The sequence below is a fragment of the Mirounga leonina genome, unplaced genomic scaffold (assembly GCF_011800145.1).
Source record: "Mirounga leonina isolate KUSES-001 unplaced genomic scaffold, KU_Mleo_1.0 Mir_173, whole genome shotgun sequence".
NCBI lineage: Eukaryota > Metazoa > Chordata > Mammalia > Carnivora > Phocidae > Mirounga > Mirounga leonina.
Genome location: NW_023270447.1, coordinates 29,711,298 through 29,735,421, shown reverse-complemented (window position 1 = coordinate 29,735,421; position 24,124 = coordinate 29,711,298). Strand labels below are relative to the sequence as shown.

Sequence of the window (24,124 nt, the reverse complement as noted above, 5' to 3'; positions counted from 1 at the left end):
GGTAGATGGGTTTAAATCCTGCCTCTGCCACTTACCAGCAGTGGGAACTTGGGCAAGTTAATGTCTCTGTGATTTTGTTTTCTTACCTGCAGTATCAGAAAAATAGTAACTATCCCTGGGAATTTTGTGAGGATGAAATAGTTAAAGTATATAAATTGCCAACAGGACTTTTCCCTTCCCTTTCTTTCCTTTCTTGAAGACATGTTAGGGCAAAGGAATTCCATCGTTCCTACGGGGCCTAAGTCACCCTAGTGGACTGGTCTGGTCTTCCTGACTCTCCCCTGTGGCTGGAGCAGTCACACAGAGAGGAACAGTCAATGGCAGGCCAGAGCTTTTCTAGAGTTAAATCAATCTCACTGACTAATCAGTGTTAGCTGTTGAGTCTAACAACTTATTTTATGCAGGAGGTGCAGGGATGGCAGAAGCCCTTTAGCCCAGATTAGGACCTCTAAGACAGAGAACTCTCTGTTGTAGCATTTTGAATATATCCCCACCCCCCTTGCCCTTTCTAGGTCCTCAAAACCCTTTTGGGATCTGGCCAGGTAGGAATCTCTGCATCTGCGCCTCTGCTCTTTACCCTCCACAATGATTCTCAGTTTTGACCAGAGATTAGGGACCCTTCCCTAAACAATAAAATAAATGATTTATCACCTTAAAAAAATTAAAAATTTTAAACTAACTTTAATTGTAGCAGGTTCCTTTAATCTTAAGTACATAGGCACTCGGATAGGCTAGAGATGAATGGTCTCAGAGTCGGAGGCAGTCTTTGAAACACGAGTCCACGTAAGCTTTCATTTACTTCTCTTGTTTTTCACTGTAAATCCTTGACTTCTTGAATCTGAGGCTGCCTAGCCTGCTTTCTGCTTAATCCTCCAAAATTCTGCACTTGAAACTACCTGTTTCTTCTTGTCTTTCTCATCTCAACTGTGGGAGTCTTTTCCCAATTATCCTGTCAAAAGTAGAGGAGAAAGATTTGAAGAAGTTAAAGACATAAGGCACAATATAATCGAAGGACTATTATGCAGACATTTTCTCATTATAATACATTTTACACATGGTACTGATCTGGTGTCTATCAATGCCAATGGAATGGTGGCAAGTGTAAGGGGAGTGTAGAAGGAGTTTATGAGATATAGAGAGATCAGGGAAGGCTTCTTGGAGAAGTTGGGATTGGGAAGGGCGGAGGATTTAGACATGTCCTTCCTGGTGAGGGAAGGACAAGAAAATGATGTGTTGTGCCATTTATGAAATATTTGACAAATACAATGAACAAATTGAAATAAGTGAATAAGTAAATTGTGTCTGGAGGACCAGTTAGGAGCCCATAATAGAATGGTCTGGTTTTTAAGTGATAAAACAGCAAACTTGAGAGGGTTTGAGAGACATCATGTGAGTGGATCAAAGAGCATGTACAGGGCTCCTGCCCTGGGTTTGATATCTGAGGCTCCAGAATTCAATATTTATACTGCAAAGCAAATCCATTAAGACAGAGTCACAGGTACGGGACTGTAACTGTGCATATTTATGTCTAAATATTTATACACCCATACATATAAGTCTGAATAATTTGGAAATAAGCAGGGAAATATGAGGGTTGTCTTGTTCCACATATTCACTCGGAGTACATCTAATAAGTAAGAAGCTTATATCCTGTAATGCACTGGGAGCTAGGACCTATTCAAAGGAGAAACTAGCTGAGATAATCCTGGAGGCACAGATAGGAGTAGTTTGTCTGGATTTTAAGCAATGATTGTTTCACTGAGCTCTGTCCTTGTTTAACTATATAGAGAGCGTAAATTTTATTTCTGACCAGTGCATTTTTTAATTTTTTATTTTATTTATTTATTTATTTTTAAAGATTTTATTTATTTATTTGACACACAGAGAGAGAGACAGCAAGAGAGGGAACACAAGCAGGGGGAGTGGGAGAGGGAGAAGCAGGCTTCCAACTGAGCAGGGAGTCCGATGTGGGACTCGATCCTAGGACCCTGGGATCATGACCTGAGCCGAAGGCAGACGCTTAACGACTGAGGCACCCAGGCGCCCAGTGCATTTTTTTTTAAAGGAAGATCAAGAAACTAGTGTATAAGAGGGGGACAGCCAGGCATTTGCAAGCCATGTTGTATGAGGAGCAGTAGAAGAAATGGAGAAATAGAAGTTAATGTTATTAACGTATGTGAAAAGGTGACAGCATTTATTCCATGATGCTCTGGAGACAAAAACTAGAATATGTAAATTTCAACTCATGGTGATAGAGAATGTTCTACAACTCACAGTTTGTTTATTTATTTATTTATTTATTTATTTATTTATTTATTTATTTTAAGATTTTATTTATTTATTTGAGAGAGAGAGTGAGAGAGAGAAAGAGCACAAGAGGGGGGAGGGGGAGAGGGAGAAGCAGACTCCCCGCCGAGCAGGGAGCCCGATGCGGGACTCGATCCCGGGACTCCAGGATCATGACCTGAGCCGAAGGCAGTCGCTTAACCAACTGAGCCACCCAGGCGCCCTCACAGTTTATTTTTTAAATTATTTTTAGAGAGAGTGTGCACAAGCATGGATGGGGGGGCAGAGGAGAGGGGGAGAAAGAATCTTAAGCAGGCTCCATGCTCGGGCTCGATCTCATGACCCTGAGATCATGACCCTGAGATCCTGACCGGAGCCGAAATCAAAAGATGGGTGCTTAACTGATGCACCCATCAGTTAAGCACCCATCCAGTTAAGCACCCATCCATTATGCAGGTTGCACCCATCAGTTAAGCACTCCAGGTGCCCCAACAACTCATACAGTTTAAATGGAAGGGATTCTCCCATGAGTCATGCTGAGTCTTTTCCACCAGATACTTAAAGACATCTACAAGGAATTTCTGCTTTATAAAGAGGATGGGACTGGATGAAGGAAACTTTCTTGCTTTCTCTAAGATTTTGTGATTCTGTCTTCTCATGTGAGGTGATATAGAGTTCTGTGTGTTTATAAGTGAAGCATATTCTGTCTCCCTTTGTTCTTAGAATCTGTTCAGTTACATTCCTGCTTTACTTTCTGAAGTATGAACTTGTACCTTGGTGGTAGTGATCACATGAACACATAATTTTTTACTCTATATCATCTCTAGCTTTGCGCTAAGAAATTTGAACAGAATTCCCTGGATCCCTCTGACTAGGAGACATCAATCCTAAATCTTGTTTAGTTGCCCCTGTCTTGTCATCTTTGGCCTATTTTAGGGGCAAGGTGTGTGTATCTGTGTTAATCTGAAGAGAGAAAGAGAAAGGCTTCTTCAGGCATTTTTACGATGGGAACAGGGCCTCAATTCTGCACTGTTTTCTCCTTCCTCCCCAACACAGCCTCAGGGTGGGTGGGGATGTTAGCAGGAGAAGTGGCAGGAATAGGGCCAGGAAATGCCCTTTTCTTGATGCTGAAACCGATTCTAACAGTGTCCTTCCCTAGGTGTGCTTGCTGTGAGGTCTCTGTTCCTTCAGGCAAGTGCTTCCCATAGTGTCTCCCACTCCTCAGAAGGCTTTCTCTACTCTCTCTCTGGGTGACGTTTGGTAAGAAGATTGAGCAAGTACACTGTGGGGCCGTAGGCTGTCTAGTGGAGTCATTAGAAGGACAGGCCCTGGACAGGCTCTGATGCTTCCCATGGAGTGGTCCCTTATCTTGCTGAACCATACTTTCCTTATCGGTAAGATGCAGATAATGCAAATGTCACAGGGTTGTTAGGAAGATTATTTGACCTATATATAAAAAAGAGGCTTCCTAGCACAGGGAAATACTCAGCTCTAGTTTCTGTTGTTAGTATTCATGGCTATGTCTCTCACTCCTCCGTGGCACATTCTGGTTTACAGGAGACTTTCTACCTTTCCCATGATACAGGATCCCATAACTGCCAGAATGACCAGTTCTTCTGGACTCGTGCTGGCCTGTGTTTTCATAGTGGTCAGTTTCTATGAGGGGTCTGCCATTTGTCATAAGGATGTTCTCTTAACTGTATAGTTTGTTTTCATTCAGTTAGGAATAATTTATTTTTATTGTAACTTAGTACATTCTCTATTTGGTCTGTAGTGTATATCTTTTGATTGTACTTATTTTACATTTTGTGGAGGTTTTCTTAAAGAAGGGATCACATATGACATAACATATATACATTTTATTTATTTTACATTTTGTTATATTTGGTATTCTGGGATAAATGACTATATTTTATTCCCTTAAAAAGTGTCAGAAAAAGAAGTTAAAACATTATTTTGTAAGTACTAATAGCTGAGGACCATATGGACAATTATTCCTAGGAATTCTGACATAAATCTTTCCACCAAACAGACTCAAAAAAAAAAAAAAAAAAAAAAGCAGGCCTGGGAGAAGAGACTGGAATAGCAAATGAAAATGCATGGATTCTACAAATGAACTTTCTTGATTTTGATGAACTTTTTGATTTTTCAGGTATATATTTTTTCTTCTCTATGTACTGTTTAGTTTAAAATTTTTCCCATTATTCATTTTATACATCATTTCTTCAGCTGGTCTGAAGGAGCAAATATGCACATACAGTATGATGGTTGGGATTGTCCCATTCCAAAGGGGGCCGTATCTATACAGCATGCCCTGTTTTCTCATTTCTTTGCAACTTTGAGAGTCTTTCAGCAGAGGCGGGAATGTGCTGTCAACTGGGTCATTGGTTTATCTTCTATCAATACATACATCCAGTAGAAAATAAAAAGTTGCTAAGTACAAGTGTTTGTATTTTGCAGCACTGATCTATACTTTGGGGATGGGCAACATTATGCAGCTATTCTATGCTGGGGTATAAGAAATACCATATGCTCTTGTCCTCCCCCCATTGTAGTATTTTTGTCTTACTTATCTCTAAATCATCTACCATGCTCAAAATACTATTTTAAAAATTCTTGGGGTGCCTGGGTGGCTCAGTTGGTTAAGCGACTGCCTTCGGCTCAGGTCATGATCCTGGAGTCCCGGGATCGAGTCCCGCATCAGGCTCCCTGCTCAGCAGGGAGTCTGCTTCTCCCTCTGACTTTCCTCCCTCTCACGCTCTCTGTCTCTCATTCTCTCTCTCGCAGATAAATAAAATCTTAAAAAACAAACAAACAAACAAAAAAAAACCCCAAGAAAACCCCTCCTTGTTTAAAAAAAAAAATTCTTAATGAGTAGTCAGTAAATGGGAAATGACTGAAATATTGTTACCTTTTATATTTAATGGAGTAGACATTTATACAATTTAAGTATGGAAAAAAATCGTAGTTGTAAAGAAGTATCCTCTTAGAGCCTCTATATTTCAATTTTTTACAGTTTTTTTTAAACCTATATTTCTGGATTTGCGTAAGAGTAATTTTTTCCCCAGAAGTTTCTTGCAGTCACTATTGCAGAGATAAAGTATTCTATTTCATGAATGCTATATGGTTAAATCACCACAAATATATTTAATTCTAAAAGTCACCTGTTTAGTTGAGATGGATTCAGTAATTTACGTAAGGTTCCTTTTCCAAAACTGCCATTGCAATTCAATTAAAAAGAAATTTCTCAGGGCGCCTGGGTGGCTCAGTTGGTGAAGCGTCTGCCTTTTGCTCAGGTCATGATCTCACAGCCCTGGGATCGAGCCCCGCGTCGGGCTCCCTGATCAGCGGGGAGTCTGCTTCTTCTGCCTCTGCCTCCCCCCGACCCCCCGCTCATGCTCTCTCTCTCAAATGAATAAATAAAATCCTAAAAAAAAAAAAAGAAATTTCTCATTTGCAAATACTCATAGGTGCTGTGGTATTTAAAAATCCATCATTTGTACCTAGTTCTTTAGTCACCAGTCATCTAAATAACACAGAAGTTCAACTTCTCAAACATGGAGATGGAATGGAACAGTCCCTTGGCAAAGCTTCCGATGGGACTTTTCGCCATCCAATAAGGCTGGATTGTAACTTCATATTCACAACTAGTCCCTATCTTTGTGGTTATTTAAGTGTCAGACCCAAAGATCAGTGTTTGGATGATAATATTATAAGGGACAGTAACTTGCAGATCAGTGGATTGTACTTCTGTGTACCCTGTCATTCCCCAAAGTCACTGTCTCTGAACTAGTATTCTGTGTTGACAGAAAGGAGAAAAGGAATAGTCTGCTTCTTAGAATAAGGGAACTACGTGTGAAAACATCCACTTCAGTGACTAGATGAGAACCGTGTATAATTATTAGAGACATTGTTCATGTGCAAATATTTGTTGATAAAATTCTAGAAAATGGTTTGGTGTCTAAGAAGTTGGACATACCACCAGAAATAGTTTTGATTATGTATTTATTTAAATTTCCTTAAAAAATAGTGCCAAGGAAAATTCAGACAAACTACAGCAGAATCACTATAAATTCAAAATTAGTCAAGTCTGAATAATTGAAGTTTTGATACACTAGAAAAATTGCAAAAACTTAAAATTTTCCATAACCGCACCTGAGATCATGGGTCAGTAAATAGCCCTGCCTATGGCATCTTTTACGTGCCTGTGTTATGCTACAACATTTAACTATTTGTGTTCTTGTTGGGCTCTCCTCATAGGGACTTCATTCATTTAATTCATTCCCCAACAAATATTAACTGCCCTACTGTATACCAGGTGCTGGGGATACAACAGAGAACCAGAGAAAAATATAGGTTTTCAAGAAGATTCTATTTTAATATGAGAGACAGAAATAAAAACCAGATAAATAAGCAACATATATCATATGTTAGATGGGATTTCTCTAAATATTCACCTCTGCATCACTCATATCTAGCACAATACCTGGATATAGTAAACACTCAAAAGCTACTCACTGCTAGATTGATTTATGAGATAAAACTGACCTATAACATCATATTACTTTCAGGTGTACAACATAATGATTTGATATTTGTGTATATTGCAAAATGATCACCACAATAAGTCTAGTAATGTCACCACAAAATTCCCTCACCTGTGGCAAGCACCAATCTGTTCTCTGTATCTGTGAGTTTAGCTTGTTGTTGTTGTTTGTTTGTTATAGATTACACATATGAGTGAGATCTAGATTAATTTACTTTTATGATTACTCAGAGGAACAAAAACATAATTTTTAAAATTACCTTTGCTTTTAAATGTGAACAGCCACTGGAGTCCTGAAGTGGCCCACAGATACACATAGACTTGCGGTAGAGGCTGTATAGAATAACTTGCAGAATAAAACTGTTATCTATGAGTAAAGTAGCCTGGCAGATTTATTAATTGTGGTGACCTTAACAATGGGTATAATTGTATTACATGGCCCAAATGAATGGATATTTTATGTCACCATCTACCCATATCAGATGCTCTGAATTCATTCTAAAAACCTCTTATCTATAGTTTATCTGTACTTTAATTTATTTACATAAATAAACTTCAGGTTTTTTTTCATGGAAATATACACATGTGTGTTGGCTTTGAACTTCACTATTCCCAAAAGTAAGAAAAAGTCAGTACTTATATCAGTGTTTGTCCTCTCTTGGGTCGTTCTATTTGTGCACATTTGACTTGCCATATAAGTTATCATTTTTGTAGTTCTAAAGTCAGTTTGAACTCAAAGGATCCAGATGTCTACGTCAATGTTCCTGCTACTGTTCATTTCTTTTTGTCAATGTTTTGCAAAATAACATCACTTTGTGGAATGTGAAATGGATACCTTGCAGCTTAGCTAGTTAAGTTAAACAACTATAGGACTGAGAAAATATCTGTATCAATGGATTTTATTTTGCTTGTTTTGCAGGTGACAATGGCCAACATTGGAATAAATGGAGATCATTCTCTGGAGACCTGTGAAACAACACTTTTCGCTCTCCGAATGGCAACATGGAATCAAATCTTAGATCCCTGGGTGTACATTCTGCTGCGGAAGGCGGTCCTTAAGAACCTCTACAAACTGGCCAGACGCTGCTGTGGAGTGCATGTCATCAGCTTGCATGTGTGGGAGCTTAGCTCCATTAAAAATTCCTTAAAGGTTGCTGCTATTTCTGAGTCCCCAGTTGCAGAGAAAATAAATCAGCAAACGCCTGGTTTAATAGGACAGTAAGGCAGTGTAGATCTAGGGCAACTTTCAGGCAAGTTTTGTCAATATTTCAGTTAATTGGATAGAGATAGAAAGCCTAACTGGAAAATTCAGGCCTCAGCAGTTAGTTTGGGGGTACTTTTGTCAGATTCGGCTGTTGAAATTTGTTAAATTCACTGTACAATTGCATCTTTTCACTTGTTTTTGTCAACTGGAGGTAAACATGATGCGATGATGCCATGGGAGTCAAAATGAAAAAAAATTTGGCTTATTTGTGTTATTCACACTTTTGGAATGAGTGACTCTGTTGAAGCCTAAAGCATTTGCATGTCCTATTCGTCAAAGAGCATCTTTCTATTGACTTGCACAGGGAAATAGCTGTTTGGGTGTCATTGTTCTGCAGCTGTTCCTGATAAACGAGGCTGATGAAGTGGAGCATGCTCATTGTGGGGTCTGGTCTGTTATACCCCTCATTATGTAGCTTCAATCAATGTATGTACGCTCATGTCTCATGGGATCCACGGTGGCTTTTTGTAGTGACCTCCATGACACCAGGTGTGGCCATCAGGTTGCCTGACCTCGTGAGGCTCCTTAGAACGAGCCTATCCTTGTCATGTTGACAAATATGACTGCTTGCATGTATTATTGTGAAGGTAAATTGTTGCTTGAAGGTTTTTTTGTGTGAGTCATAGATTTGCCCAGTTTTCACATAATCTCCTTTTCCTCTGAAAGTTCTAGTGCACAGTAAATAATTTTTTGAGAAACAAAGGCTCTATCTCAGCACATATCTGGGTGATTTGCCTTATAGCAGTTCCTACAAAGCTCTGGCACAGATAATGCAAACAAACAGAACTTAAAACCCCGTGGATAGGTACAAAGCATGTTGGCAAAGAAGTTCTACTTTGAACTGCCATTTCTGTATTAGAGAACAAAAGAAACACAATCTATATATAATATTCAAAGACTATCTGCAGCTAGAGTGTTTGTGCTTTCTACACACACAGACAGCATATCAAAAATTTCTGTTGAAAGCTAGTTCATTAAATCTGTAAGATGGCATCTTCTAGAGCCTATGTTACCTATGTCAAGGGGAAAATTGGCAATTAGTCAGGCATTTGGTGATCATTATTATGGGTAACCAAGAGATCAGGGGATAATGATCTCTCTTCAAATTTCCCAGTAATACTTCAGACTTCTTTGCTTCTTTGTGTAATTCAACCCCCCAAATTTTAGTAATCATTGAAAATGTCTTGGGGCTAGCAGAACATAGGGTAGGGAGTTCTGCTTCACAGTAAGGAAATGTATTTCTGTAAAAGAATTATTGCTCTCATTACTTGTGGTCCATTTAAAAAATTAACCTTCTCTGTGAGACTGATTTCACGTTCTCCAGGAAATCTATGTGTCTCAGCTAGACTTAAATGATTATATTCACAAATTTTTGCTTTTGACTGGTAATATACATTGGAAGTTGTCAACTTTTGTGAATTTTGGTAAATTCTTATGAACAAATGAAAAGAAATTAAGCAAATAACCTCATTGAAGATTTAAAGGAAACCACTTTTTTGCAGTGAATTTAAAGAGGGGAAATACACACACACACACACACACTCACACAGGGGCACATGATATTCTTAATTTAAGACCAGTAAATGATGAATCACACAGAGTTAGGTTATTCTCATATATAGAATACATAGTAGTTGCTCATAAAATACTTGCCAAGTTGACTTACAGACAAGAGTTTTTCTGATGCAAAATGGGCATGGACTTGCAAAGTTTTTGTGCATTTTTACTTAAAATGACAATTACATATTGGTTATTTTGATATATATATATGTGTGTATATGTATATTTAAATATCCGGTGTATATACTTAAAAAAAAAAAGCCATTGCAATTTGTGATTGCTGTTACATTACAGGAATGTTCTCATGTGTTTCAAGAGCACTTAAGCCTAGAACACTGAGATGGCTTTAGAGGAGACATTTATTTCCCACAGCTCCTTAAGAGAGTGTTGGTGTCCTGGGAGCTGAGTCACAAGGAACCACAGCTTCATCCTTCCTCCTCTTGCTGGATAGGATGCTGTAGCAAACATTTCCATGTATTGTGACCCAGGAGATGCATGCAGAGAAACTCTTGTTCAGGGCTCCCGGTCTCTTCTCCTCAAGGCTTCTAAGTAAATGGCATCATGGTTGTTCTATTGCCATGATGTCACCCTGGCCACATGTATCTACAGTGAGGAGATACTGTGACATTACCATACATGGGAATGCATGGGCGTGTAAGGTGTTAGGGAATGACAGGGCAGTCACTCTGCATATCCTGGAAGGATTCTCTTTATTATCTGAGCACAGGCTTAGGGCAACTAAGTTGGTTTATAATGAGGTTAAACCCAAGAAGTAGACACCAAAAATTGAAAAAAAAAAAAAAGTAGTAAAAGAATATGCATTTACATTGTGTTAAGCCTTTTGTCCAAGGAAAATGAAATAAAGTGAACACAATATGCATATATCTGACTTCAGAATTTTATTTCTGTTATTATATATATTTCAGTGTAGTTCAGCATCTTATTGTGTGTTGAATAATAGAGTGTAGCATCCATCAACCACTTTCATAGAAATGTTCAAAGTGAAAATACACTTGTTCCGATTACTGGAAACAAATAGTACAAATAGTGTTCACCAGGTTAACCAATTTTGAAATTTTAAGCTCTGTTTTAAAATTTATTATTAGACTGTCAGAGCAACTGAATTGCCCTTCTCATTGGGTAAAGTAGTATCAAAGCCACTTCACTTACTATTTGATCATATTACTTCTGGGAAAATTTATTATTCTGGGCAAATGACTTGCAAATGCCAGGCTTTTTCTTCTGTTAGTGAATTTAAAAACAGACAAAAAAAGCCAATAGCATATGGGTTTTTATGATTATGAATACAAAGATAATGCTGACTCATAATTAGTTATAAGTGCATCCCAATGTATCACACTTTTTACTGAGGATTTAACTAAGTGTAGAAATATTCTACATTTTTTCCTAAAGGTTGAAAGTTCCTTTTAATTATTTGTATTGCTGAAGTGCAAAATACCTAAAAGTCAACTCATACACACACACACACGCACGGACACAGATGTATCTGTCTTATGCAATAAATGGTCTTGTTTGCTCATTTTCAGTCTTTAAAAGAAAAACCCACTTTAGTTTTGTGTCTAATCTGAATTTACATCCCAGATAAGAGCACTTGCTAAACACCTGGATGAACTTTTTGTGAAACTTGCTGTTAGCTTTGCCTGTGTCACCATCATTGCTCCAAATTAATAAACGAAGGTCAGAATATGAAAGGTGAGAATGCACATTTTCTTACTTCTTCATCTGGGTGTCAAATATTTTACCACGTGGTAAATAATGTTGGACTTCAACTTGTTACTGAGGTATTTTAACAGTAGATACAATGTGTTATGTGAATATATTTTGTGTTCTTCATACTTGCTGGACTGTATGAGATTAAACAGTGATATGTATATTTTGTGACTTGTATCAGTGTGCAACTCATGTAATTTTAGTGTTTTGATTAGTATAAAACTTCAAACAGATGATTTACAATAAACTTGGACTAGTGTTTATCAAGAGTGGCTATTTCTCGGAAGGTCATATAAAGCTTGGAACTCTTGAACCTAAACTTCCATTTTTATCTATTTGGTGGGAAGAACGCCGCCTGTTCCAACGAGCAGTTCAAACTCCCAGTCCAAACCCTCCCGCCGCCTGAGCCCTCCTCCTCCGAGGTGATCATCCTTTTGCTCATGGGAGTCCCCTCTTCGACAGACCCCCATTCTCAAAGAGAATCTTCATCTAGTCAGCCCTCTCCCTACCCTAACTCTCTCGCTGCTTGAACCCCTCTTCTGATGCTGGCACCAACAGAGCCCCCTGCCCATGCAAACAACGAGGACAACTGAATCCCCAGCCCCCCTGTCCTCTCTCCAAAAAAAAATAAAAATAAATAAATAAATAAAACAGCTTCAAAAACAAACCCCTTCGCTCCCAGCTGGAAGACCCCTCAGTGTCCGAGGTAGAATGGAACACGGCTTTTAAATACCCGAGGCCTGGGTTTGCAAGCTCTGCTACTGGTTAGAAGAATTTCAACTTGTTTTCTTTTATTACCTTTGGTATCTGTTTCCTGCCTCCTTTGTTGTTGTTGTTGTTGTTGTTGTTGTTGTTGTTGGGGTTCACCTGGGCAGGTCATAAATTTTGATGGGAATCTGATAATTTCCAAAACACACTGGCCTAGATGTGTCAGGATAGCAGAGAAATGTCTGTGATAACAAACCGCCGCCCAAGTCTTCGTGCCATGAACCTTCAAAGGTTTATATCTCACTCCTGGCTCCTGTCCACTCGGAAGGGGAGCTCTGCCCATTGTAATCACTCAGAGACCTTAGGTGACAAAGCAGCCACAGTCTTCTAGGTTGCTGTTTGCCGTGCTGCAGGGAAAAAAGCATGGTAAATCATGAACTGGCTCCTAGAGCTTCCACCTAGAGGTAAGACGTATTTTGCTCACACATCTCTGGCCAAAGCAGGTGATGGCCTACCTCCTTCAAGGAAGCAGGTTAGTGCAATACTATGATATGCCTTGGAGGCGAACTGAAAATAATTGGTGGACAGCACAAATGATTTACATATTCGGTCAAATATTTTCATTTTGCCCTTCTAATATAATTCAAACTAGAACTGTTTATTTTAAAGTTTTTTTTTAATTTAAGAAAGTCATGGAATGAAAGCATATAGGATTCATTCTTCTAAGTAGCTTGTAAAATATAAAGATAAGGCAGAATGAATGCCACATACGCTGTTTGCAATTAATAGGAATTTTAGAAGTTAAAAAGTCAATATAGAATGAGAAGTGAAAACACTTGTTTTTTTATTTTGTTTGTTTTTTAATTTGAGAGAGAGAGCGAGAGAGCATGCGCACACAAGAGCAGGGGGAGGGGCAAAGGGAGGGAATCCCAAGCAGAGCCCGGCACCGAGCCCGACATGGGGGCACTCAATCTCACAACTCTGAGATCATGACCTGAGCCGAAACTAAGAGTTGGATGCTTAACCGACTGTGCCACCCAGGTGCCCTGAAAATACCATTTTATATACATCCTTATTCATACCAAAGTAGAGGCAGAATTACTGAAATCTAGAGGAACTGTATTTTAGATTTAAAGTGTGCTTTACATTTTCACTTACACAAGCATATAAACTCTTAGAGTTTTGTATTTAATAACATGTGAGTTCTTTTTTAATATTTGATTGGTAAAACCTCAAATTAACAAAATGCCTTCTGTTGTAGTGCTAATTTTCCCATGTTCAATGAGGCAATCCTGTACTACTATACATCTAAATAATTTTAGTTTTAAAAAAATGAGATTCTACTAGACATACTGTTGTGTTGTAAAACTTTGGTTTTTCAATAACCCATGTTGGTACATGCAGAGTATTCTTTTTAACAACTTAATACTCTTACATAAGAGAAGTGTACTATAAATAACAATTTTCCTATTGAAGGAGAGCTGTTTTTGTTTTCAGTCATTTCCCTCTTTCCAATTACACTATTTCAATATGCACATCCTTATCCTTTCTTGTGTTCTGTGGGGTTGCTGGGTTAAGGGCACGCACATTTTCAATATCCATAGAAACCGCCCCATTGTAACGTGTGTACTCTCCTTCTCTTCCTAAGAAAAGGCCCTATTCCTGACACCACCTACTGTTTATTTCAGCAATCTTTTTATTGTCACCCATGTGATTGGCAAAAATAAATCATATTTAATATTAGCTTTGTTATGTTACTTATATTTCCCATTGCTAATGAAGCCTAGCATCTTTTCATACCTTTATTAGTCATTTCCACTTCCTCTGTAAATTTTCTGTTCCTGACCTTTATCTATTTTTAATGTTAATTTTTTTCTTACTGACTTTCAGGAAGACTGTGTATATTAAGGATATTGTCTTAGTCAGCTTGAGCTGCTATCACAAAATACCATGGAGTGGGTGCTTAAACAAGAGGAATTGATGCCTCAAAGTTCCAGAGGTTCAGAAGTCCAAGATCAAGGTGCCAGCCAATTAGACACCTGGTGAAAGCTCTCTTTGTAGCCATCTTCTTGCTGTTTCCTCACATGGTGGAGAGAGAGATAGGGGATGGGAGTGTAGGGGAGGGAGAGAAGATAGAAGGGAAAGGAGAGACTGAGAAAGAGAGAGAGAGAGAAAGAGAGAGAACCCTTGTCCCAAAGGCACAAATCCCATCATGAAGATCCCAGCCCTCATGATATCATTAAACCTAGTTACTTCCTAAAGGCCCCATCTTCAAATACCATCACACTGAGCATAGGGCTTAAACACATGAATTTTGAGGGGGGACACAATTCAGTCCATACTAGACTTTATTTTTTATGAATGTTAGCAAATACTTTTCTTCCAAGGCTGCCATTTTCTTCTGTGCTGAAGGCATCTTTCAGCATACTAGATGAGTTCTACATTTTTACTTAGGCAGAGCTAAACTTTCATGGGTTCTTTATTTTGTTTCTTATTTAGAAAAACTTTCTGTCCTCAAAGATTATAAATATATCTGCCTCTGTCATTTTCTACAGTTAGAGTTTTGTTTTTTATCTTTAGATATTGTAGTTTTCATGGAATTTATTTTTTTGTGCCATGTAAGATAGGGACCTTTTTTTTTTTTTTAATATATATATCAAATGTGTAACCAATAAACCCAACATCATAACAGCAATTTTAGAAAAAATATTTTTTTTGGTTATATTCTTGGAGTCTTATCTGGGGTACCCTTTTATTAGGCTTTTTGAAATATTGAACTTAGCTCACCTGGCCTCTATTACTAATTCAGGTTGAGAATACTAGTCTAGACCACACAATTGTAAAAGTAATACTACTCTTAGGATTCAACAATGACCCTAAGACCTATCACCAGTAGGAAACGGGCTTTGAATTGCTTTTTTTCAGTAAAGAAATGTTATGTGTATGCCACATAATTTTATGTAATGCTATTTTGTTTTTGCCAGATGTCTGTGTGACCAACAGTTTCCAGATGGTTAAGTGGGTTCATTACGAGCTGTATTAGTCTGCTAGGGCTGCCATAACAAAGTACTACAGACTGGGTGGCTTAAACAACAGAGATTTATTTCCTCACGATTCTGGAGGCTGGAAGCCTGAAATCAAGATGTTGGTAAGACTGATTTCTTCTGAGGCCTGTCTCCCTGTCTTGTAGGTGGCTGTCCTCTCTCTGGGTCTTCACAAGGCCTTTCATCAGTATCTAATCTCCTCTTTTTATAACGACACCAGTCCTATTGGATGAGGGCCCACTCTAGTGACCTCCTTTAACCTTACTTGCCCTTTTGAAGACCTTATCTCTAAATCCAGCGGCCTTCAGTGGAACTGGGGAATTAGGACTTGAACATATTAATTTTGAAGGGACACAATTCAGCCCTAACAAGAGTATAGTCTGCAATCCTGAGATAAAGTTACAGTAACTGACCTACACAGGGATTGAGCTTGTTATCACAAGTTTATTATCCAGTGGTTCTCAAATATTGGCATACATCTGTTTTACATAAAAGACTTGCTAAATGAGATTGCTGGGCCCCACCCCAGTGACTGATTCAGTCTTAAGAAGGGCCAGAAAACTTATATTTCTTTTTTTTTTTTAAAGATTTTATTTATTTATTTGACAGAGAGAGACACAGCGAGAGAGGGAACACAGGCAGGGGGAGTGGGAAGGGGAGAAGCAGGCTTCCCGCTGAGCAGGGAGCCCGATGTGGGGCTCGATGTGGGGCTCGATCCCAGGACCCTGAGGTCATGACCTGAGCCGAAGGCAGTCGCTTAACCAACTGAGCCACCTAGGCACCCCGAAAATTTATATTTCTAACAAGGTCCCAGGGAAGGTCCCAGGCACTGCTGATCTGAGGAACACACTTTGAGAACCACTGGCTTAATCAACTGTGCTAACCAGCCACAGATGGCATGATATGAAACATAAAAAGAAAAGTGAAACTTTTAGACAATGCAAAATTGTACTACTATTTTGGTACTGGCAATTTAATTCCTTTCCTAAGAACTGTTTTTCTCTAACCTGAAACAAATTGCCTGAAAAATGTCAGAGTTATGCAAGGAGCTAGAAGAATGCAGGATGCTATAGATTGACAGTAAGAGTCACATACAAAAAGACAAAGCAGATGTAAGTGAGGCTATGGTTTAGATGGTCACATGTCTCTTACTGGTGTCAAAAAGACTTTCGTTGTCATATAGACAGACAAAATTCCCATAGTAGTCTGGAAATATTGCCTATGTTTTATCACTAACCAAAAACCTCTTTTTTTTTTAAAAAAAAGGAAAAAGAACAGTGCTATTTGGATTATCTTTACATTTTTCTCCCTTATGCTTCCAATGTTTATAATCTTCTTTGATCCTTACGTTTTCCACTCTTATTTGAGTCCAGTTAGTCTTAAAATAATTTCCTACTTCAGTAAAATAAATCCTGAGTCAGTTGTTGGCTTCCAAGGGGAGGAGGGAGTACTGAAACTTTTTCAGTTTCCAAATAAAATATAACACTAATACTTTTGGGACAAGTAAATTATTATAGTGGATTTTATTCAGAACAATTAGAATGACAGTAGAGAATAAATGGACCCAAACTAAATAAAAATACTTGAATTCAAAATCTCATTCTAAAGACATTAAAAATACAGCATCTTTTGTATAAATCCAAGTAAGTGGCATTTCTAAGGTCAGGAAAAAAAAAAAAAAAATACAGAAGAAAAAGCCCAGGCTGAAGTTTTTCAAGACATGGTTCCACTCAGGAAAATTCTTTTCTCTCTTAAGAAGAGTATGTCGTTGGTCTCTGGGAGACTTACAAAGAATATCAAACATAAACACAGACAAAAATGTTTTAAGTAGTCATTTAGTTTTTTAATATTTTATTTATTTATTTGAGAGAGAGTGAGTGAGAGCGAGCATGAGAGGGGGTTGGGTCAGAAAGAGAATCAGACTCCCCACTGAGCATGGAGCCCTAAGAGGGGCTCTATCCTGGGACTCCAGGATCTTGACCTGAGCTGAAGAAGAAGCTTAACCGACTAAGCCACCCAGGCACCCAAGTAGTCAATTATTTAAATATATCATTCTACAATCTCAGAGTAAAGTATACCAACTTGTAAAATTTCAACTATTAGAAGAGTTGAAAACAGCAACAGGATATGGTTTCCTGTTGATTGTCACATTTGTCATCACTTACGATTATGGTTTTATAAGATTAGTGATTTCCTCAGAGCAATACTCATAAGAAAATGCAAAACAGAGAGCTCAAAAATGTTCTGAGAATTAAAGAAGCTAAAATTAGAAGTACTACATAGCTAAATTGTGGTTAGGCAGATATTAAAATTGTCCTGTTGTGATGCTTTTAGTGATACCTTAGAAAATAATGGCATTTCCCATGAGGTAGAATTCTCCAGAAGATCTAGCTATAGCCCTTTGGATTTTACCCTTTGTATGATTTGTGGTACACACCTCCTAAGCCTTTATTAACTGCACTAATCAGCAACTTGTAATCACCAGGAAGAATTTTCTAAGAAGAACCCCATGTGCCAAGGTCTTGAGGTGAAAAGGAGCTTGAATTTTTGTGGTGGCTGTGGTTTTGTGCTAAATAAACAGGTGTCAACTGATTTCTGTCTCCTACATTCCCTAAACATGTTAGCCCATCCTTCAGGCCTGCGAAGATAGGTTGTTGGTCCCCTACTGATTTAAGCCCATTACTGCTTATGTCCAACTAAAATATAAATGTATTTTGGACCAGCTTGCCTTCACATGTGAAGAGAATCTATTGTGAATTGTGATTCAATCCAGAATGGAGGTAGCAGTTCATTCTGACCTAATGAAGCATTATCAAGACTTAGCCTATGGCCTGGCATTTCTGTTATTCACTTGTATTTGTATTTAGGAACTCTCCACATTTCTGATCTGTGAAGAATAATCATGGAGTGGGATTAAGAGGGAGATGATTTTAATATCTCTAGCCTCAGAAGAAAAATCTCTGCAGATTTCAAGAATGGAAGATGATCTACCATCACATTACAACATTGCTCTTGGAAATACTTCAACTCTCATAAGTATTACCAGTAATTCTTTACAAAATTATAACCACCCTCTGAAATTTCACATTTCAACTGGAATTCTGAGTAAGTTTTGCAAGTAGATAAGAGTGTCATTATTAAATTTGTAACTCTTACTACCATCTGAGCAAAAGCTTGTGGTTTAACCTTCACTTGCCTAATGACACTTTTTTTTTTATTTTATGGAATAGAAGTCATTCTTTGCTCTGATGATTAAGAGATGGTACATGGCTGATGAGTCCCAACATGTAAGCTTCTTGATTTTGCTCTTCATTGCAATTGCCACTGCGGGTCAAGCATCATCCTGGTTTTCCTGATGTCTAGCTGCCTTTCTTTTTCACCACTTTGTTTCCCAAGAGTCACCATTTTGTCTCTTCATATTGAATTTGTAATTTTTTCCCTAAAAAATAGTTATGACTACTTTACCTACCTGCTTTCAAATTATTCCTTTCCTCATTGCCTTCAAAATCAGGTCCAAACTATTTAGCATGACAAACAGTTCTTCATTGTCTTGTCTGTAGTGGATCTTTTCTCTAGAGTCTGAGCAGCCTTCTATCCTCCCTTCTCTGAGATTTCTAAATCTCATTCTATCATTATCAGGGGTACTTACCAATAACTATGCTTGTACCTTAAGACTAACTGGATTTCACCATGAGTAGGCCTCTTTATCAAGTTGTGAAACTCAGATACTCTTGAGTGGAATTTTTAGACTCATGTAGCTTATCAATTACCTAATTTGATCCTTACTGTGATATTATTATTCTGTTCTATTATTATATTATTTTAAATAGACACAATCTAGAGCTTGAAGAAGTTATTTGCTTTAAAGCACAAAAAGAGGATTAAAACATCAGTCTCTTAAAATCCAGGTTACATTGCTGTCATGAAAAAATTTTTAAATGTGGTTGTATAATTAAAATTCCACATGGATTACCTGATTTGTAAGACTGGACATTAGAATCATTAGCAAGAATTCCATTTGTCTAATGTTATTTAACAGTGATTAAAGGAAATTGAACAGACATTTCTCCAAAGAAGACATCCAGATGGCCAATAGACACATGAAAAGATGCTCAACATCACTCATCATCAGGGAAATGCAAATCAAATCACAATGAGATATCACTTCACCCCTGTCAGAACGGTTAAAATAAAAAATGGTTAAAATAAAAAATGCAAGAAACAACAAGTATTGGTGAGGATGTGGAGAAAAAGGAACCCTCCTACGTTGTTGGTGGGTATACAAACTGGTGTAGCCACTGAAGAACTAGTATGGAGCTTCCTCAAAATGTTAAAAATAGATCTACTCTATGATCCAGCAATTGTACTACTACCCAAAGAATACAAAATCACTAATTCTAAGGGATACATGCACCCCAATGTTTATAGCAGCATTATTTACAGAAGCCAAGATATGGAGGCAGTCCAAATATCCACTGATTGTGAATGGATAAAGAAGATATGGTATATATATATATATATATATATATATATATATATATATATATATATACACACACACACACACACACACAATGGAATATTACTTAGCCATAGAAAGAATAAAATCTTGCCATTTTAAATGACACGGATGGAGCCAGAGAGTATAATGCTAAGTGAAATAAGTCAATCAGAGAAAGAAAAATACCATATGATTTCACTCATAGGTGTAATTTAAGAAACAAAACCAATGAGCAAAGGGTAAAAAAAAGAGAGAGAGAGACAAACCAAGAGACAAACCCTGAACTATAGAGAACAAACTGATGGTTATGAGAGGGGAGTGGGGTGGGGGGATGTATAGAATAGGTGATGGGGATTAAGGAGGGCACTTGCTGTGATGAGCACCGGGTGTTGTATGGAAGTGTTGAGTCACTATATTGTACACCTGAAACTAATATAACACTGTATGTGAACTAACGAATTAAAACAAAAACTTAAAGAAATTTAAAAAATAGTAAAAAAATTTCTATGTTTAGTATATCTACCCCAAATACTACTCATTAAATTTTTTGTTTTGGGGCACCTGGGTGGCTCAGTAGGTTGGGTGTCCAGACTCTTGGTTTTGGCTCAGGTCATGATCTGAGGGTCGTGAGATCAAGCCCTGTGTTGGGTTCCATACTCAGTGGGGAGTCCGCTTGAGGATTCTCTCTCTCCCTCTCCCTTTGCCCCTTCCCCTGCTCATGCACGCATGCACAGGCTCTCTCCCTCTCTCTAAATAAATAAATACATAAATCTTTTAAAAAATAAATTTTTTGTTTTTCCAGAATTACAGCTAGCCATTTTTAATCTTAATTAGAAGTATATTGAATGAATGAATAATCAGGATGAATGTAAATTTTTAAAAGAAATATTTATTTCCAGTTGATAATTGGCTTTAAAAAATTGGAGGGCAGTCATCTGACATTTCTGATGCTCATATATTTCTACACCAGATGCAAAAGGCCAGCTGGGAAAGGAGGAATAGACGTGTGAATAGGTAAGAAAGGGGGAGATACGTTTTTTGAGTATGCTCCATCCCAGTCATTGTAGCTGATACACGTTTCTGAATCTTCATGAAACCCCATGAGGCATGTATTATTATCATTATTTAACAATGAAGCCAAAGAAAAAGCACTTTGTAGATTTCTGAAAGACTTTGTGTATTTATCACATCACAACCATACTATTAAATATTAAATGTTGTAGAGGATTATGTTAGAAAAAAAACACACCAAAATCTAAAAAAAAACCTTTAAGACAATTGTACTGATAGGGTGTTGGTTGGCAGGACAAGAGAAAAGCTAAGACAGTCAATCTCTCCAGTGAGATCTGTTTAATTTTTGTCATGGGAATGACTTTACTCTGGAGAACTGCCGAACTGTGGCAGGCAAATGTGATGCTAGAAGTTTCTAAATCCTCAGTTTTAAAAATTATCTGTATCACTTTCTTTCACTGGTGTAGATAAAGAAGGTCATTTAAAGAAAAATCACAAAGAATGGATTATTTCAGCACTGGGGGCAGACAGCAGAAGACACAGTTGTAGGAAATCACTATACATTTGATTGGTACGCTAGAAAGGATGCAATGTTTATGTTTTCTCTTTGACTTTGGTATTTTGTCCCTTCAGGATTTCCGTATTCTTTCAAAACTGTAATGCATAAAAGATAAACTGTTAATTGATGTTGCTTAAAGTTTTCCTTGGTCAAATGTATTTGAGAAAAATATTCTAAATCTTTTCCAAGGCATGCCAAAATCTGCAATAGGATTAAAAACCTATTTAATTTGTTTAAAATTTTGTTTGAAAATGCATTAGCTAGGGCAAAAACTGCATGGAGTACTTACTGGAATCCCTTAAAACCATTTTGGAAAGCACAGTTCTTGATAAGAACATAGTTTCTTGCTATTCTTAGCTGTACTTTGTGATATTTCTTTGAGTACTTATCTTAGATATTAATTTCTTAAGGAAAATTCTAGAGCAGAAAGCCATACAATAATAAAAATTTCAAGAATCATCAATACTGCTATGTATTCTTTTTTTTTTTAAAGATTTATTTATTTATTTTTAGAGAGAGCATGAGTGTGTGAGCAGGGGGAGGGGCAGAGAGAGAGGGAGAGGAGGATTCTCAAGCAGAGAGCACAGAGCCCGACGCAGGGCTCAATCTCACGATCCTGAGATCATGACCTGAGTCGAAATCAGGAGTTGGAAGCTTAACGGACTGTACCACCCAGGTGCCCCACCACTATGCATTCTTGATCTTTGAAAGAATAAATCAGATGTCTTACTGACTCCTGAACATTCAAATTTACCGTAAGGGAGGACAACTAGAAAGGATCAAATATAGTCACTTGGGGACTCGATGAAGTAATGCTTACATTGTTGCTTTATTTTCCAGTGTTTACTTGCTTGTTCCTAAGTAGAGATATTTCTGCTCTCACATTCCAAAGCAATGTTTGATGTGGTTTCATCCTTTAATGTCTGAGACAGTTATTAACTAAGTGTGAAGGTGTTAAATGGAAGTTAGCTGAGAAGGAAAAGTTTGACATGGATTTAAGAAATATCTTCTGCCCTGCAGAACACTTTTATCCAGTACCAAATTTATGCTATCCATGATTGACTCTTAGCCATCCCTAATTCTTCCAGTCTTATTCTTACAGCAAGGTAAGTAAATGGAAGCATTAGTTAATAGTGAGAAATGTAGGATTAATCTATGAAATCAGGTTCCTAGGATTAGTCATAACCAAGGATAGCCCAGTGGAAAGGTGTAGTGTATTCAATGTGTCTTTAACCAGTAAAATAGCAAGTAGAACAAAGGAAATGGGGAGAGTATTTTGGGTGTAATATGTTTTTCTCGGTCTAAATAGTTGGTTTCTCTTATATGCCTATTTGGTTTCTTTTAGGATAGAAACCCATAGAGATATTGCAGATTAAATTTCACAGGATGTTGGAAATGTGTGAAAATAATCTAGAGCAGACAAAATAAAATCTCCCTCTTGATTGTAATTGGCCATGTTACTGTCAGTTACTTGGAGCAGTAGAATGACTGTTTTGAGCCTGTTACATCACTTGAGGTTTTGGAAGGAAGTTCTGCACTGTTTCCTAGAAATGGTTATTGCTGGGGCACCTGCGTGGCTCAGTCGTTAAGCGTCTGCCTTCGGCTCAGGTCATGATCCCAGGGTCCTGGGATCGAGCCCCGCATCGGGCTCCCTGCTCCGTGGGGAGCCTGCTTCTCCCTCTCCCACTCCCCTTGCTTGTGTTCCCTCTCTCACTGTGTCTCTCTCTCTCTGTCAAATAAATAAATAAATCCTTAAAAAAAAAAGAAATGGTTATTGCTCTTTCTGACTTTCATTGACTCTTCTCCGTGAGGCTGAAGCAGAAAGAGAAAGTGGGAATGGACATAGTGTTGTCATCACACTGATGGGTAAACCGATGGGACTGAGAGTTTCAGAAGTGGGTCACTTGTCCAATGACTACTGAAGATGAAGAAAAATTTTCCCTAGCCAGTGGGAAATCTCTGTCAGCTTTTGGAGTAGGTTTCTTTGTGACTGAAAGAAATGGCATTTGTCTTTGCAGTTGTGATGCATCTACCAATAATTCCACAATACCTCACACTGTTATTGCTCAATACATGAATCACAGAGGAGTTTTGAAGGAATAGTGAATTTATTGACTCATGACAGAACATTTTAAAACACAACTTAACCCGTATTTCAAACAAAGATTTAAACTAGCTTCATGTCTGGTTAGTAGGGTGCAGGATGACTATAGCAGTAATTTGGCATTGTGGTATTAGTCACGTGAATTTGCAAGGGAGAAACTGCAGGGGCAAAGTGTCTTTGCTAAAACACAAGATAGGCCTCCATGGAATGAAAGATTCTGAGTTAAGATTTCAGAATTCTCCTGGAAATGCGATTAGGGATCATATTGTTCCCATGCATCCCACAAAGTATAAAACAAAGCATCTGTATGGATATCAAGGCACCAGGTATCTGGGCAAAGATATTTACCAGAAGATTAAATAGTATCAATAAACTAGTCGTTTTTTTCTTTTTCTAGAAAGAATATGGACAAACGCATTTACTAAAAAATAAATTCACAGTAATCAAATATATCATTTAAAAGATATTCATAGTTTTAGGAAAAAAACCTGATACTTGTCAGAGATACTGGAAAAAACAGTGAAGTAGAAGGGTTGATGGAATATCAAGTGAAGTAAAAACTAAGGATGAGAAAAATTTCAGGTTCGCAAGCTTCCTGGATTGAAGTCAGACTGCAGCGAGAATGTTGCTTTCGGCCTGACCTATTTGACCTGCTCGGTGAGGGGCCCTGTCCCGATGACCTTGGTCTGCCTGTTACCTATTTCCATCTTTCCAGCCTTTCTGCTTTCTTTACCCCCTCCTTCTTTAGAAGAAAAACAAAAGTGCCTCCTTGTTCTCTTTTTGCATCTTTCTTTTTTTTCACCCTCCCTC

The 24,124-nt window shown here is 37.9% G+C and overlaps 1 protein-coding gene across 1 annotated transcript in view; it reads left to right on the top strand.

The window, feature by feature from the left end:
- The window catches only part of PTGFR (prostaglandin F receptor), a 45,170-nt gene extending 33,516 nt beyond the window's left edge, over positions 1 to 11,654 (top strand). The window contains exon 3 of the mRNA XM_035018223.1: positions 7,752 to 11,654. Coding sequence (XP_034874114.1) covers positions 7,752 to 8,054 — 303 coding nt within the window. The 3' untranslated portion in view covers positions 8,055 to 11,654. The remainder of the gene's footprint in view (positions 1 to 7,751) is intronic.
- Positions 11,655 to 24,124: the final 12,470 nt, after the last annotated feature.